We start from the raw sequence: 14884 nt of genomic DNA, 5'->3' as shown, positions 1-14884 counted from the left end.
CTTGCGCGCATGCGAGCGTTGCACGCTGCACAGTTATTTACAGAAATGGTCTGAGCTAGTATCCGGCGCCGGAGACGATCCATCCGATCGCAGCTGACTTCACGCAACACAGAAACGCTAAACTGACAACGCCAGTTTCAAACTGCTACTGATCTGATACACGCAACCTCGTCGGCTCGAAACTAAAAAATAAAAAAAATGAAAATACGACTGCGTGACCCCGCCGGAGAAGACAGCAAGTACTAGACACTAGAAAGTTGCCCCCTGCCGCGAACCTTGGGCCTTCGCGTTTCAGGCGGCCCCGGTAAAGATAGAAAAAAATAAGAAAGAAAGAATACGTAGTAGTCTCTTGGGCCACCTGTCGCACTCTGACCTGTTGTACTCCGTACCTCCAAACTTGTCGCGACTCGAGACATCCTAATCCTAGGATATTTCTAAACATGAACGGAGATTTCCCGTACGAAGGAGGAGGACGGGGTGGGTGGATTTGGGTGTGGTTCGCTGCTGGTCCTCCGTGTGGAGTCTTGTCTTGGCCCGCCGACCGCGACGTGCGCGCAACAGGTGGCGGCCTGGCGGGGGGATTGATGGGGCGCCCAGATATTTCCGTACGAGCAGGAAGGAAAAACGTACCGCCACTGATGATTCAGCGCTGGGCGAGTGGCTGATGAATAGCTATTTGTACGCAGATGCCTCTCTGGTATTCCTATCCTAGCTAGCAGCACTACACCACTAGTTCGTGAAAACGTACTACTTGCTTGTCGGTAGTGGTACGTGCCGTGAAGTCACCTGCGTACACAAGTGAGTGACGGTTAAACCAGGTGGTTCCTCTGAAAACAAGTAGCAAATCTAACAATTAGATTTACGTTGTCTTCTGTCCGGAGATATATTTATTTTTAAACAACATTTGAATTCTGGAAGTAGACGTAGAACTGAGAGAGTAGTACACTAGTAATACCAGCTTCGCTGATCTGTCGCTTGATCCAGCTCAGCATTACACACCAGAATTTCCACACCGATAGTGGATGTGCACGCGCACCCGGAAGTAGTCCAACATTTGGTCCTGGACGAAAGTTGGACTGGGAGATGCACGCGCACCCGGTGCAGGTCGTACTGGGAGAGTGCAACGGGGACAGGATCCACACCACACGATCGTGCAATAACGGGGTTAGTTGCACATCTGTATCCACATGTGGCCAACACGAAACGTGTTCGATAAATCTGTGGCAGGCCTGCTCCACAAATACTATACAGTTTTGGATAGAAAGATAGATTATAGCCTGTGCGTAGCTCTCCTGTTGCTTGATCTCAGGTTCGCGGCAATCTGCTGGTAGGCAGAGCGTGCCGTGCGTGTACCATGATTTTTTCACAGCCGAACTGATTGATACAAGGGCGCTGGTGCGAGCTCGCCGTCGCTCAGCAGTAACGCCGGAAGAAGTTATTTGGAAGGAAAAAAGCCAACAAAGCGACATGCAGCTAAAATGGAGCAAAGGAACCATGGATGGACCACGCACCGTCCGAGCCACACCAGCCATTACCATTACGATTTACGAACAAACGCCGCCTGGCCACGACGAGAGCTCGGCAAATCCAAGCCACTGTGGCCAAGGGATGTCGATTTTTCCACTCGCGCATGGCCCAAAGCGGTGCAGGTCTATAAAACATGGGTCCCCCCCTCCGTGCTCCGGGTCCGGGCTCACTCCTGCGCGCTTCCGTTGCGATTGCGACTTTGCACCATTAACACTCCCTGCGTGCGGTGCGTCTGCTTAGGGAGGGGAAGGACAGACTCTCAACGAAGGAGAGACCTTCCCGCAGTTTCTCTCTCTCTTGCAATCCTCCTCGCCATGCTAAGGAGGTCCCGCCACGGCGGGGTCCGTCTCGGCCGGAATCTGCTCGGCCTGTGGCGGCGGGCGCTCTGCGGCCGGCGCCGGCGCCGGGGAGGCTACTGCCGCCTGCAGCAGCAGCAGCAGCCCACCTGCGCCGGCAGCGGCTGCACGCCCGGGCGCGGCGCTACCGCGAGGAAGCTCGCGCCGGTGCTGCGGTGGGGCCGGTCGCTGGCGCGGCGCCTGCGGCTCGGGTGGAGGGCCGCCGGCGGCGGGCACCGGATGCTGCCGGACGGCGACGGCGAGCCCGCGGTGAGCACGCCCAAGGGGCAGGTGGCCGTGTACGTCGGCGGCGAGGGCGAGGCGTCGCAGTCGCTGCGGTACGTGGTGCCCGTGGTGTACTTCAACCACCCCACGTTCGGCGAGCTGCTGAGGGAGGCCGAGGAGGAGTTCGGGTTCCAGCACCCGGGCGTCATCAGCATCCCCTGCCCCGCCGCGCGGTTCGAGCGGGCCGCGGCCCTCGCCGCCGCGGCCAAGAAGGGCTTCGGCAGGTGGTAGGCAGGCAGGCGGGGCGCGCGGTAGTCGTTGATTAGGGAGGGAGAGACGCCGCACGACGACGGAGGCCCCCTGACCGCCGCCGGCCGGTGGCGGAGGCGGATGATGGTGTATATGCATGCATGTGCGCTTTGCTTCAGAAACGTACGGGGCTGCCTGGCCTAGGCCTAGCTGATTTTGTTCTCTGGATTCTTGGTCCTGGTGCATCCATCCGGTTACTTGTTTCGTCCATGTCTACTGCTTCTTGTCTTCGGATTCACCCTCAGACCACTGGAAGGATTCACACAACTGTTGCTTGCTGGACGTGTGTGCTGAATTCACCACGTTTGCCAATTCCGCTAGTAGTAGTGTGTACGTATTACGGGAGCAAATGCTCTGTGTGTCCCTCTCCCTCTCTTGACTTAACTGCAAACTTCTCATCAGGTCGAGACTCGCGAGCACGTCCGGCACGGGCCACCGCCTGATCTCTCCAGTTTCGTCCCATGCCCTACCATTTGTGCTACCATGCGCCACAATCCGATGCCCGGAAAGGCGTGCCATCCAGATTCAGCGTCCTCGAACGGTGCGCCAACCACTGCACGAACCGTACACGCACGCCTTCATCATCCGTACCCCCATGCTAGGACCGATCGAGTCGGCTGTTGGTTGGAGCACGCCGTTTGCGCCGCGCAGCGCCTTTGCACGCAGCACGCCAGCGCGCCGGCCTCGCTACTAGCTAGGCACCACTTGCCGTTCTCGCTAGGAGGCTGGCGTGGTGACTGACTGACGAGGTCCGGCGAGCACAGTGCACCGCGCGCCCTGGCCCCTGGCAGCAGCCCGAGATTTCCCGGCGCCTGACGCTGTCCAGCGGCGGCTACTGTGCGCTGCCAGATTTCTACAGCAACAATCATGGGATCGTACGCGGAGGCCGCTGTCCGTTCACGGGGCAAACGCGCCGCTGATGGCTCGCAGTCGCAGTCGCAGGCGCAGGCGCAGGCGCAGGACCAGGGGAGGCAGCGGCCTGGCCCTGGCGCTCTCCCTCGCGGCTCGGGCGCACAGGCAAGGCAGATACATCCCGGCGGGCTGCAGGCGGCAGCAAAGAAAGGGCGGCGCGCGCGGTCACAGTTCCGGCGTGGGGGCTGCACGGACGCAATCATGCGGCCGCGCACCACCGCGACACGCAAGAGCAGGCCAGCCGCCAACCGGAGAGAGATAGTAGAAGATAGAGGTGTATCCCCCGCGACATCTCCCCCAGCTTTTGCCGAGAAAAGTTGTGATCGCCGTTTCGGGCCGGAGGACCACGAGCATATCGCCGTCCACAAACGCCCGGCTCACCGGATCTTCGTCCCAACAAAACAGAAAACCATATCCTGCTACTGCTATGAAGTGTATTAGGCGAAACTAGAAAAATCTGCCGTCCTTCTTTTCCGAAAAGGGAGATTACGTTGTGTTTGTAGGGCGTACGGTTCCATCGCTCCCCTCTACACCGTCTCCGTCTGTTATGCTTTAGAGCATCTTCAAACAAAGTAATTTATAAAAAATGCTTTATAATTTAAAAAATTAGTATATTTTATAAAATTTAAGACACCAACAAAACATTCTGCTTCAATAGTAAAATCTTAAATCTAGATTATATGACACCTCACTACAATGTACTCTCTCCATCCACAATATTTTTAGGTTTATTTTAAGTCAATTACTATTAACTTAAACCGGTTATATCGGATGTTTCATAAGATTTTATAATATAAAAATAAAATTACTAAATTTATCAATACTTGAACTACTATAATATATAATTATTTTAGTTTAAAATAATTTAATTTATATATATTGTTCGTCAAAGCGAAAATAGTTTGACTTAGAACAAATAAAAAACGACTAAATCATGTGGACCGATGAAGTAGTACATTTGAGGCACTTGAGATGGTGCCCTATAATTTTTGACCAAATTTTATGAAATAAGATATTGTTAGAGTAGTTTTTTCTACGTAGAGTCTTATATTTTATTTTGAGACACTAGTTTGAGACATTATTGGAGATGCTAGGCCACCTCTAACGGTGCCCCCCATGCCTCCCCCACCCACTTAGGCCTAGTTTGGATACTCTAGTAACGAGTGGGATTGGAGTGGATTGAGATGTATTGAGAGAGTATTTGATCTATTAGGGATTTACACCCTCTCCAATCCCTTCAAAACACTCTAATCCCAAAGTATCCAAACTAGCCCTTAGGATGATGTTTGGGTGAAAAACTCCTCCAACAGTCCCTCCACAACACACCCCATATAGAGGGAGAGGCTGATTGTAACACCCAAAAATCTTATTGTGAAAATTTAGTAAAAGTTTTCCAAGGATTTTGATATTAGAATGCCTTCCAATAAGAATTTTGTTACATTCAAAACAACATCACCTAAAAAAACATGTTCCTAATAAAGATTTAAATAAAATAATCTCTATATGAATTTGTTACCCTTGATTGAAATGAATATTTATAGCTATTCTCTAGAGAATTTTATATTAGAGATTATATTTCTTAAAATACATATTCTCTGTGATAGTGTGTATGAAATTTATATTTGAAAGCATTTGATTAAATAGTATAATAAAAAAACAACGATTTATATTCATCCTGGAGTTTTTGAAATGTGCATTCTAAATAAATTTGCAATTTAAATCTGCATTTAGTTGATTTGGAAATGGAAAATAGAAAACCAAAAAAAAAGAAGGATCTCCTTGCGCGTGGGCCTAATCTTCTCTATCCCAACCCACTTACTCGCCTCCCGCCTGGCCCAGCCGCTCTCCCGCACGGGTCCCGCTGGTCGGCTTCACATGGCAAGCACGCATCCTTCTTGAAAGGGAATTAGGCTTGCACCTATTTCCTAATTAATTTTGGTGGTTGATTTGTCCAACACAAATAATTGGACTAACTAGTTTGCTCTAGTCTATAAGTTCTACAGGTGCCAAAGGTTCACAATAAGCCAATAAAAAGACCAAGAATAGGTTCAAACAAAGAGAGCAAGGGACAACCGAAGGCACCCTGGTCGGGCGCACCGGACAGTGTCCGGTGCACCAGGGAACTCGACGCCCAACTCTTCACCTTCGGGAATTTTCAGAGGAGCTCTGCTATAATTCACCGGACTGTCTGGTGCCCCACCGGATAGTGTCCGGGGCCCCAAGGAAGAGCAACTTTGAACTCGCCAGCTTCGGGAATCCGCTCCGCTAAAATTCACCGGACTGTCCAATGCACACCGGACTGTCCGGTGTGACAGCGGAGCAACGGCTAGTTCGCGCGCAACGGTCGACTGCAACGCATTAAATGCGCGCCTGCGCGCGCAGAGAAGCAGGGCACGCGCGGGTGGCACACCGGACAGCCTACAGGGCCTGTCCGGTGCACCACCGGACAGCCAGGCGGGCCCACAAGACAGAGCTCCAATGGTCGGAACCCTTCGGCCAGGTGACGTGGCTGGCGCACCGGACAGTGTCTGGTGCCGCACCGGACTGTCCGGTGCGCCATGCGACTGCAGCCTTCCAACGACCACTTTGTGGTGGTTGGGGCTATAAATACCCCAACCACCTCACATTCATGGCATCCAAGTTTTCCACCTTCCAACTACTTACAAGAGCTCTAGCATTCAATTCTAGACACACCAAAGAGATCAAATCCTCTCCAAATTCCACTCAAAGCCTTAGTGATTAGAGAGAGTGATTGTTGTGTTCATTTGAGCTCTTGCGCTTCGATTGCTTTCTTTTTCTCATTCTTTCTTGCGATCATCTCAATTGTAATCAAGGCAAGAGACACCAATTGTGTGGTGGTCCTTGCGGGGAAGTTTGGTTCCCGTTTAATTGAGAAGAGAAGCTCACTCGGTCCGAGGGACCGTTTGAGAGAGGGAAAGGGTTGAAAGAGACCCGGTCTTTGTGACCACCTCAACGGGGAGTAGGTTTGAGAGAACCGAACCTCAGTAAAACAAATCCTTGTGTCTCACTTCCTTATTCGCTTGCGATTTGTTTTTACGCCCTCTCTCGGACTCACATTATATTTCTAACGCTAACCCGACTTGTAGTTGTGATTAACTTTGTAAATTTCAGTTTCGCCCTATTCACCCCCCCTCTAGGCGACTTTCAATTGGTATCAGAGCCTGGTGCTTCATTAGAGCCTAACCGCTCGAAGTGATGTCGGGAGATCACGCCAAGAGGGAGATGGAGACCGACGACAAGCCCACTACAAGCCACGGGAAGACTTCATCGGAAGAGTCCCGCAACAAGGGAAAGGAGAAGAAATCCTCTTCCCACAAGTCGCATAGGAGAGGCGACAAGCACAAGAAGATGAGGAAAGTGGTCTACTACGAGACCGACTCTTCATCACCATCGACCTCTGGCTCCGATGCGCCGTCCGTAACTTCTAAGCGCCACGAGCGCAAGAAGTATAGTAAGATTCCCCTACGCTATCCTCGTATTTCAAAACGTACTCCTTTACTCTCCGTTCCATTAGGCAAACCACCGGTTTTTGACGGTGAAGATTATAATATGTGGAGTGACAAAATGAGGCATCATCTAACCTCACTCCACACAAGCATTTGGAATGTTGTTGAGTTTGGTGTACAGGTACCATCCGTAGGGGATGAAGACTACGACTCGGACGAAGTGGCCCAAATTCACCACTTTAACTCCCAAGCCACCACTATACTCCTCGCCTCTCTAAGTCGAGAGGAGTACAATAAGGTGCAAGGGTTAAAGAGTGCGAAGGAAATTTGGGATGTACTCAAGACTGCGCACGAAGGAGACGAGGTGACAAAGATCACCAAGCGGGAGACGATCGAGGGGGAGCTCGGTCGCTTCATGCTTCACCAAGGGGAGGATCCACAAGCTATGTACAACCGTTTGAAGACCTTGGTGAACCAAGTGCGCAACCTCGAGAGCGAAAAATGGGATGACCATGAGATGGCCAAGGTTATTCTTAGATCCCTCGTCTTTCTTAACCCTACGCAAGTTCAATTAATTCGAGGTGATCCTAGATACAAGCTAATGTCTCCCGAGGAGGTTATAGGAAAATTTGTGAGCTTTGAGCTAATGATTAAAGGCTCAAAGAAAATCATCGAGCAAGACACCTCCTCCACGCCCGAAGCACAACCGGTGGCATTCAAGGCGACGAAGGAGAAGAAGGAGGAGTCTACATCAAGTAGACAACCAATCGACGCCTCCAAGCTCGATAATGAGGAAATGGCGCTTATCATCAAAAGCTTCCGCCAAATCCTCAAGCAAAGGAGGGGGAAAGATTACAAGCCCCGCTCCAAGAAAGTGTGCTACAAATGTGGTAAGCCCGGTCACTTCATTGCTAAATGTCCATTATCTAGTGATAGTGACAGGGGCGACGACAAGAAGGGGAGAAGAAAGGAGAAGAAGAGGCACTACAAGAAGAGGGGCGGCGATGCCCATGTGTGCCGCGAGTGGGACTCTGAGTAGAGCTCCTCCGACTCCTCCTCCGACGAGGACGCCGCCAACATCGCCGTCACCAAGGGACTTCTCTTTCCCAACGTCAGCCACAAGTGCCTCATGGCAAAGGACGGCAAAAAGAAGAAGGTTAAATCCAAATCCTCCACTAAATATGAGTCCTCTAGTGATGATAATGCTAGTGATGAGGAGGATAATTTGCGTACCCTTTTTGCCAACCTAAACATGCAACAAAAAGAAAAATTAAATGAATTAATTAGTGCTATCCATGAAAAGGATGATCTCTTGGACTCCCAAGAGTGAAAGCACCTAGAGGGGGGGGGGGGGGGGTGAATAGGTGATCCTGTAAAACTTAAGCTTATAGCCACAAAAACTTGTTAAGTGTTAGCACAATAAATGCCAAGTGGCTAGAAAGGAGTCTCAACAAAACACAATACCACAAGAGATCAATCACAGAGATGACACAGTGGTTTATCCCGTGGTTCGGCCAAGACCAACGCTTGCCTACTCCACGTTGTGGCGTCCCAACGGACAAGGGTTGCAATCAACCCCTCTCAAGCGGTCCAAAGACCCACTTGAATACCACGGTGTTTTGCTTGCTTTTTCTCAATCCCGTTTGTGAGGAATCTCCACAACTTGGAGCCTCTCGCCCTTACAATTGAAGTTCACAAAGAACACAGAGCAAAGGGGGAATGAGCAACGCACACAAGACTTCAAAAGATCAGAGCAACAACATGCACACAAGTCGCAACAAGAGCTCGCAACACAACTCAAAGAGTTCGCAACTCAACAAGAGCTCTAGATGCTATCACAAATGAAACGAATGCGTGAGATCGATGTCTTGGTGCTTAGGAATGTTGTAGGAATGCTTGGTGTACTCCTCCATGCGCCTAGGGGTCCCTTTTATAGCCCCAAGGCAGCTAGGAGCCGTTGAGAGCAATTCTGGAAGGCTGATCTTGCCTTATGTCTTCGGGCGCACCGGACAGTCCGGTGCACACCAGACACTGTCCGGTGCACACCGGACACTGTCCGGTGCACACCGGACACTGTCCGGTGCCCGATTTCTTTCCTTAAACGGCGCAGCCGACCGTTGCAGATCTGGGAGCCGTTGGCGCACCGGACAGTCCGGTGCCCCCTTCCGACCGTTGGCTCGGCCACGTGTCGCGCACGGATTCCGCGGCCGACCGTTGGCCCGGCCGACCGTTGGCTCACCGGACAGTCCGGTGCACACCGGACAGTCCGGTGAATTTTAGCCGTACGCCGTCGGCAAATTCCCGAGAGCGGCCACTTCGCTCGAGGCAACCTGGCGCACCGGACACTGTCCGGTGCACCACCGGACAGTCCGGTGCTCCAGACCGAACAGCCTTTTGGCTGTACACAGCCAACTTTTCTTTGACTCGATTTCTCCTGTTTCAAGCACTTAGACACAATATATTAGTCTTCAAAACAATGTACTAAGGCTTAGAAACATACCTTTACTCTTGATTTGTACTATGTCCATCCATGGGTATAGATTCACATTTAAGCACTTGTGTTGGCACTCAATCACCAAAATACTTAGAAATGGCCCAAGGGCACATTTCCCTTTCAATCTCCCCCTTTTTGGTGATTTATGCCAACACAACATAAAGCAACTAGAACAAGTGCAATATCACTTCAAATAAAACTCAAATTTATTTTGATTCAATTTGGCATATATGGATCATTCTTTGCCACCACTTGGTTTGTTTTTCAAATCAACCTCAAAATCCTATCTCTAAGTCAAATTCACTTGTAGAGACATCAAGAGAGGTTTTCCAAAGAAAATTGATTCAAGATTCCAAAAACTCCCCCTATTTCCCATAATCAATACTTCTCCCCACAAGAGGCCAACTTTTGATAAAAGAGACAAAAGAGATTTGACAAACCAAAAGCTCTATTCTACTGTTTTCAAAATCTCTCAAGTGGTAGCTGATCCATTTATCACTTTGGCCTTTATTTTCTCCCCCTTTGGCATCAAGCACCAAAACGGGATCAATCTTGGCCCCAGAACCCCATTGCCTCACCAAAATCTTCAATAAGAATACAAAGGCAATAAGAGTACATGAGATGAACTTGGAACAAGTTACCCTCTCATCGGAGTGCAGTGGAAGTCTTTCATGGTCCAAGTCCACATTTTCCCTTTTAATTCTCCTTTGAGACTAAAACACTCAAACTCAAACAAATGGTTAGTCTCAAAGGGTCAAGTTGCAACACGTCTCCCCCTAAAACTGTGCATCACTTTGCAACGGACTTGTGAGGTCCAGGGAGTGTGTGTACAACTTGAGCAACAAAATAAGCAACAAAATGCAGAATGAACATGATCAAAGGCATAAACACATGTATGCTACAATTCAATCCAAGTTCCGCGAATCTAAGACATTCAGCTCACTACGCAACCTGCAAAAGGTCTTCTCATCTAGAGGCTTGGTGAAGATATCGGCTAGCTGGTTCTCGGTGCTAACATGAAACACTTCGATATCTCCCTTTTGCTGGTGGTCTCTCAAAAAGTGATGCCGGATGTCTATGTGCTTTGTGCGGCTGTGTTCAACAGGATTGTCTGCCATGCGGATAGCACTCTCATTATCACATAGGAGTGGGACTTTGTTCAGATTGTAGCCAAAGTCCCTGAGGGTTTGCCTCATCCAAAGTAGTTGCGCGCAACACTGTCCTGCGGCAACATACTCGGCCTCAGCGGTGGATAGGGCAACGGAGGTTTGTTTCTTAGAGTTCCACGACACCAGGGACCTTCCTAAGAATTGGCACGTCCCTGATGTACTCTTCCTATCGACCTTACATCCAGCATAGTCGGAGTCTGAGTATCCAACCAAGTCAAAGGTAGACCCCTTTGGATACCAGAGCCCGAAGCAAGGCGTAGCAACCAAATATCTAAGAATTCGCTTCACCGCCACTAAGTGACACTCCTTAGGATCGGATTGAAATCTAGCACACATGCATACGCTAAGCATAATGTCCGGTCTACTAGCGCATAAATAAAGTAAAGACCCTATCATTGACCGGTATGCTTTTTGATCAACGGACTTACCTCCTTTGTTGAGGTTGGTGTGTCCGTCGGTTCCCATCGGAGTCTTTGCGGGCTTGGCATCCTTCATCCCAAACCGCTTTAGCAGATCTTGCGTGTACTTCGTTTGGGAGATGAAGGTGCCGTCCTTGAGTTGCTTCACTTGGAACCCAAGGAAGTAGTTCAACTCGCCCATCATCGACATCTCGAATTTCTGCGTCATCACCCTGCTAAACTCTTCACAAGACTTTTGGTTAGTAGAACCAAATATTATGTCATCGACATAAATTTGGCACACAAACAGATCACCATCACATGTCTTAGTAAAGAGAGTTGGATCGGCTTTCCCAACCTTGAAAGCATTAGCAATTAGAAAGTCTCTAAGGCATTCATACCATGCTCTTGGGGCTTGCTTAAGTCCATAGAGCGCCTTAGAGAGCTTACACACGTGGTCGGGGTACCGTTCATCCTCGAAGCCAGGGGGTTGCTCTACGTACACCTCCTCCTTGATCGGCCCGTTGAGGAAAGCGCTCTTCACATCCATTTGGAACAACCTGAAAGAATGGTGAGCGGCATATGCTAGCAAGATACGAATTGATTCTAGCCTAGCCACAGGAGCAAAAGTCTCCTCAAAGTCCAAACCTGCGACTTGGGCATAACCTTTTGCCACAAGTCGAGCCTTGTTCCTCGTCACCACCCCGTGCTCGTCCTGTTTGTTGCGGAACACCCACTTGGTTCCCACAACATTTTGCTTGGGACGAGGTACCAGTGTCCAAACTTCATTGCGTTTGAAGTTGTTGAGTTCCTCCTGCATGGCCAATACCCAATCTGGATCTAGCAAGGCCTCCTCTACCCTGAAAGGCTCAATAGAAGAGACAAAGGAGTAATGCTCGCAAAAATTAACTAATCGAGATCGAGTAGTTACTCCCTTGCTAATATCACCCAGAATTTGGTCGACGGGATGATCCCTTTGAATCATCGCTCGAACTTGGGTTGGAGGTGCCGGTTGCGCATCTTCCTCCATCACATGATCATCTTGTGCTCCCCCTTGATCACACGCCTCCTGTTGATGAACCTGTTCATCTTCTTGAGTTGGGGTTGCACCATAGTTGAGGAAGAAGGTTGATCTTGCTCCAATTGTTCCTGTGGTCGCACATCACCAATCGCCATGGTGCGCATAGCGGCTGTTGGAACGTCTTCTTCATCTACATCATCAAGATCAACAACTTGCCCTCTTGGAGAGCCATTAGTCTCATCAAATACAACGTCGCTAGAGACTTCAACCAAACCCGATGATTTGTTGAAGACTCTATACGCCTTTGTATTTGAGTCATAACCTAACAAAAACCCTTCTACTGCTTTGGGAGCAAATTTAGAATTTCTACCCTTCTTCACTAGAATGTAGCACTTGCTCCCAAATACACGAAAGTACGATACATTGGGTTTGTTACCGGTTAGAAGCTCATATGACGTCTTCTTGAGGAGGCGGTGAAGGTAGACCCTGTTGATGGCGTGGCAAGCCGTGTTCACGGCTTCCGACCAAAAACGCTCGGGGGTCTTGAATTCTCCAAGCATAGTCCTCGCCATGTCGATTAGCGTCCTGTTCTTCCTCTCTACCACACCATTTTGCTGTGGTGTGTAGGGAGCGGAGAACTCGTGCTTGATCCCTTCCTCCTCAAGGAACTCCTCCACTTGAAGGTTCTTGAATTCCGACCCGTTGTCGCTCCTTATCTTCTTCACCTTGAGCTCAAACTCATTTTGAGCTCTCCTGAGGAAGCGCTTGAGGGTCCCTTGGGTTTCAGACTTATCCTGCAAAAAGAACACCCAAGTGAAGCGGGAAAAGTCATCAACAATAACTAGACCATACTTACTTCCTCCTATGCTCAGATAAGCGACGGGTCCGAAGAGGTCCATGTGCAGCAGCTCCAGGGGTCTTGATGTGGTCATCACATTCTTGCTGTGATGTGCTCCTCCCACTTGTTTACCTGCTTGACAAGCTGCACAAGGTCTATCTTTTTCGAATTGCACGTTAGTTAAACCTATCACGTGTTCTCCCTTTAGAAGCTTGTGAAGGTTCTTCATCCCCACATGTGCTAAGCGGCGATGCCACAGCCAGCCCATGCTAGTCTTAGCTATTAAGCATGCATCTAGACCAGCCTCTTCTTTTGCAAAATCAACTAAATAAAGTTTGCCGTCTAATACACCCTTAAAAGCTAGTGAACCATCACTTCTTCTAAAGACAGACACATCTACATTTGTAAATAGACAGTTATACCCCATGTTGCATAATTGACTAACAGATAGCAAATTATATCCAAGAGACTCTACTAAAAACACATTAGATATGGAGTGCTCATTAGAAATTGCAATTTTACCTAACCCTTTTACCTTGCCTTGATTCCCATCACCGAATATAATTGAATCTTGGGAATCCTTATTCTTGACGTAGGAGGTGAACATCTTCTTCTCCCCCGTCATATGGTTTGTGCATCCGCTGTCGATAATCTAGCTTGAACCCCCGGATGCATAAACCTGCAAGGCAAATTTAGGCTTGGGACTTAGGTACCCAACTCTTGTTGGGTCCTACTAGGTTAGTCACAATTTCCTTAGGGACCCAAATGCAAGTTTTATCACCCTTGCATTTTGCCCCTAACTTCCTAGCAATTACCTTTCTATTCTTTCTACAAATTGCAAAGGAAGCATTCAAAGCATGATATATTGTAGAAGGTTCATTTAATTTCCTAGGAACATTAACAACATTTCTTCTAGGCATATTATGAATAACAACCTTTCTATCATGCACAACATGAGAACTAGAAGCAGTCATAGCATAAGAATCATAAGCATGTGAATCAAAAGCATCATAACTTCTAAAAGCATTTCTAGAATTTTTCCTATCATGATACAAAAAGGCATGGTTCTTTTTAGCACTAGTAGCCATAGGGGCCTTCCCTTTCTCCTTAGCGGGAATGGGGGCCTTATGGCTTGTTAAGTTCTTGGCTTCCCTTTTGAAGCCAAGTCTATCCTTAATTGAGGGGTGTCTACCAATCGTGTAGGCATCCCTTGCAAATTTTAGCTTATCAAATTCGCTTTTGCTAGCCTTAAGTTGAGCATTAAGACTAGCCACTTCATCATTCAATTTAGAAATTGAAACTAGGTGTTCACTACAAGCATCAACATTAAAATCTTTACACCTAGTGCAAACCATAACATGTTCTACACAAGAGTTAGATTTACTAGCCACTTCTAGTTTAGCATTTAAATCATTATTAACACCTTTTAAAGTAGCAATGGTTTCATGACAAGAAGATAATTCACTAGAAAGCACTTCATTTCTTTTAATTTCTAGAGCAAGAGAATTTTGTGCACAAACAAATTTATCATGCTCCTCATATAAAAGATCCTCTTGTTTTTCTAGTAATCTATTCTTATCATTCAAAGCATCAATCAACTCATTAATTTTATCTATCTTAGATCTATCTAAGCCCTTGAACAAGCATGAATAATCTATGTCATCATCATCACTAGACTCATTATCACTAGAAGAAGCATAAGTGGAGTCTTGAGTACTCACCTTCTTCTCCCTTGCCATAAGGCATGTGTGATGCTCGTTGGGGAAGAGGGATGACTTGTTGAAGGCAGTGGCGGCGAGTCCTTCATTGTCGGAGTCGGAGGAGGAGCAATCCGAATCCCACTCCTTGCCTAGATGTGCCTCGCCCTTTGCCTTCTTGTATGCCTTCTTCTTCTCCCTCTTGCTCCCTTGTTCCTGGTCACTTTCATTATCGGGACAGTTAGCAATAAAATGACCAAGCTTACCGCATTTGAAGCATGAACGCTTCCCCTTGGCTTTGGTCTTGCTTGGCTGTCCCTTGCGACCTTTAAGCGCCGTCTTGAATCTTTTGATGATGAGGGCCATCTCTTCATCATTAAGTCCGGCCGCCTCAATTTGTGCCACCCTGCTAGGTAGCGCCTCCTTGCTTCTTGTTGCCTTGAGAGCAAGGGGTTGAGGCTCGTTGATCGGTCCATTCAAGGCGTCGTCCAC

The 14884-nt window shown here is 48.5% G+C and overlaps 1 protein-coding gene across 1 annotated transcript; it reads left to right on the top strand.

Annotated features, from left to right (window-relative positions):
* The first annotated feature begins 1685 nt into the window (after positions 1-1685).
* LOC103646147 (uncharacterized) lies at positions 1686-2544 on the top strand. Its single transcript, NM_001330657.1, has one exon. It carries the CDS (start codon positions 1842-1844, stop codon positions 2376-2378), a length of 537 nt encoding a protein of 178 aa, NP_001317586.1. The 5' UTR covers positions 1686-1841; the 3' UTR covers positions 2379-2544.
* Positions 2545-14884: the final 12340 nt, after the last annotated feature.

The sequence above is a fragment of the Zea mays genome, chromosome 2 (assembly GCF_902167145.1).
Source record: "Zea mays cultivar B73 chromosome 2, Zm-B73-REFERENCE-NAM-5.0, whole genome shotgun sequence".
In the NCBI taxonomy this organism is placed as follows: Eukaryota; Viridiplantae; Streptophyta; class Magnoliopsida; order Poales; family Poaceae; genus Zea; species Zea mays.
This window is presented reverse-complemented; position numbering and strand designations above follow the sequence as displayed.

Bases quoted from the DNA above. Each gene is read 5' to 3' on its own strand.
- LOC103646147 (NM_001330657.1), top strand. From the start codon at position 1,842: ATGCTAAGGAGGTCCCGCCACGGCGGGGTCCGTCTCGGCCGGAATCTG.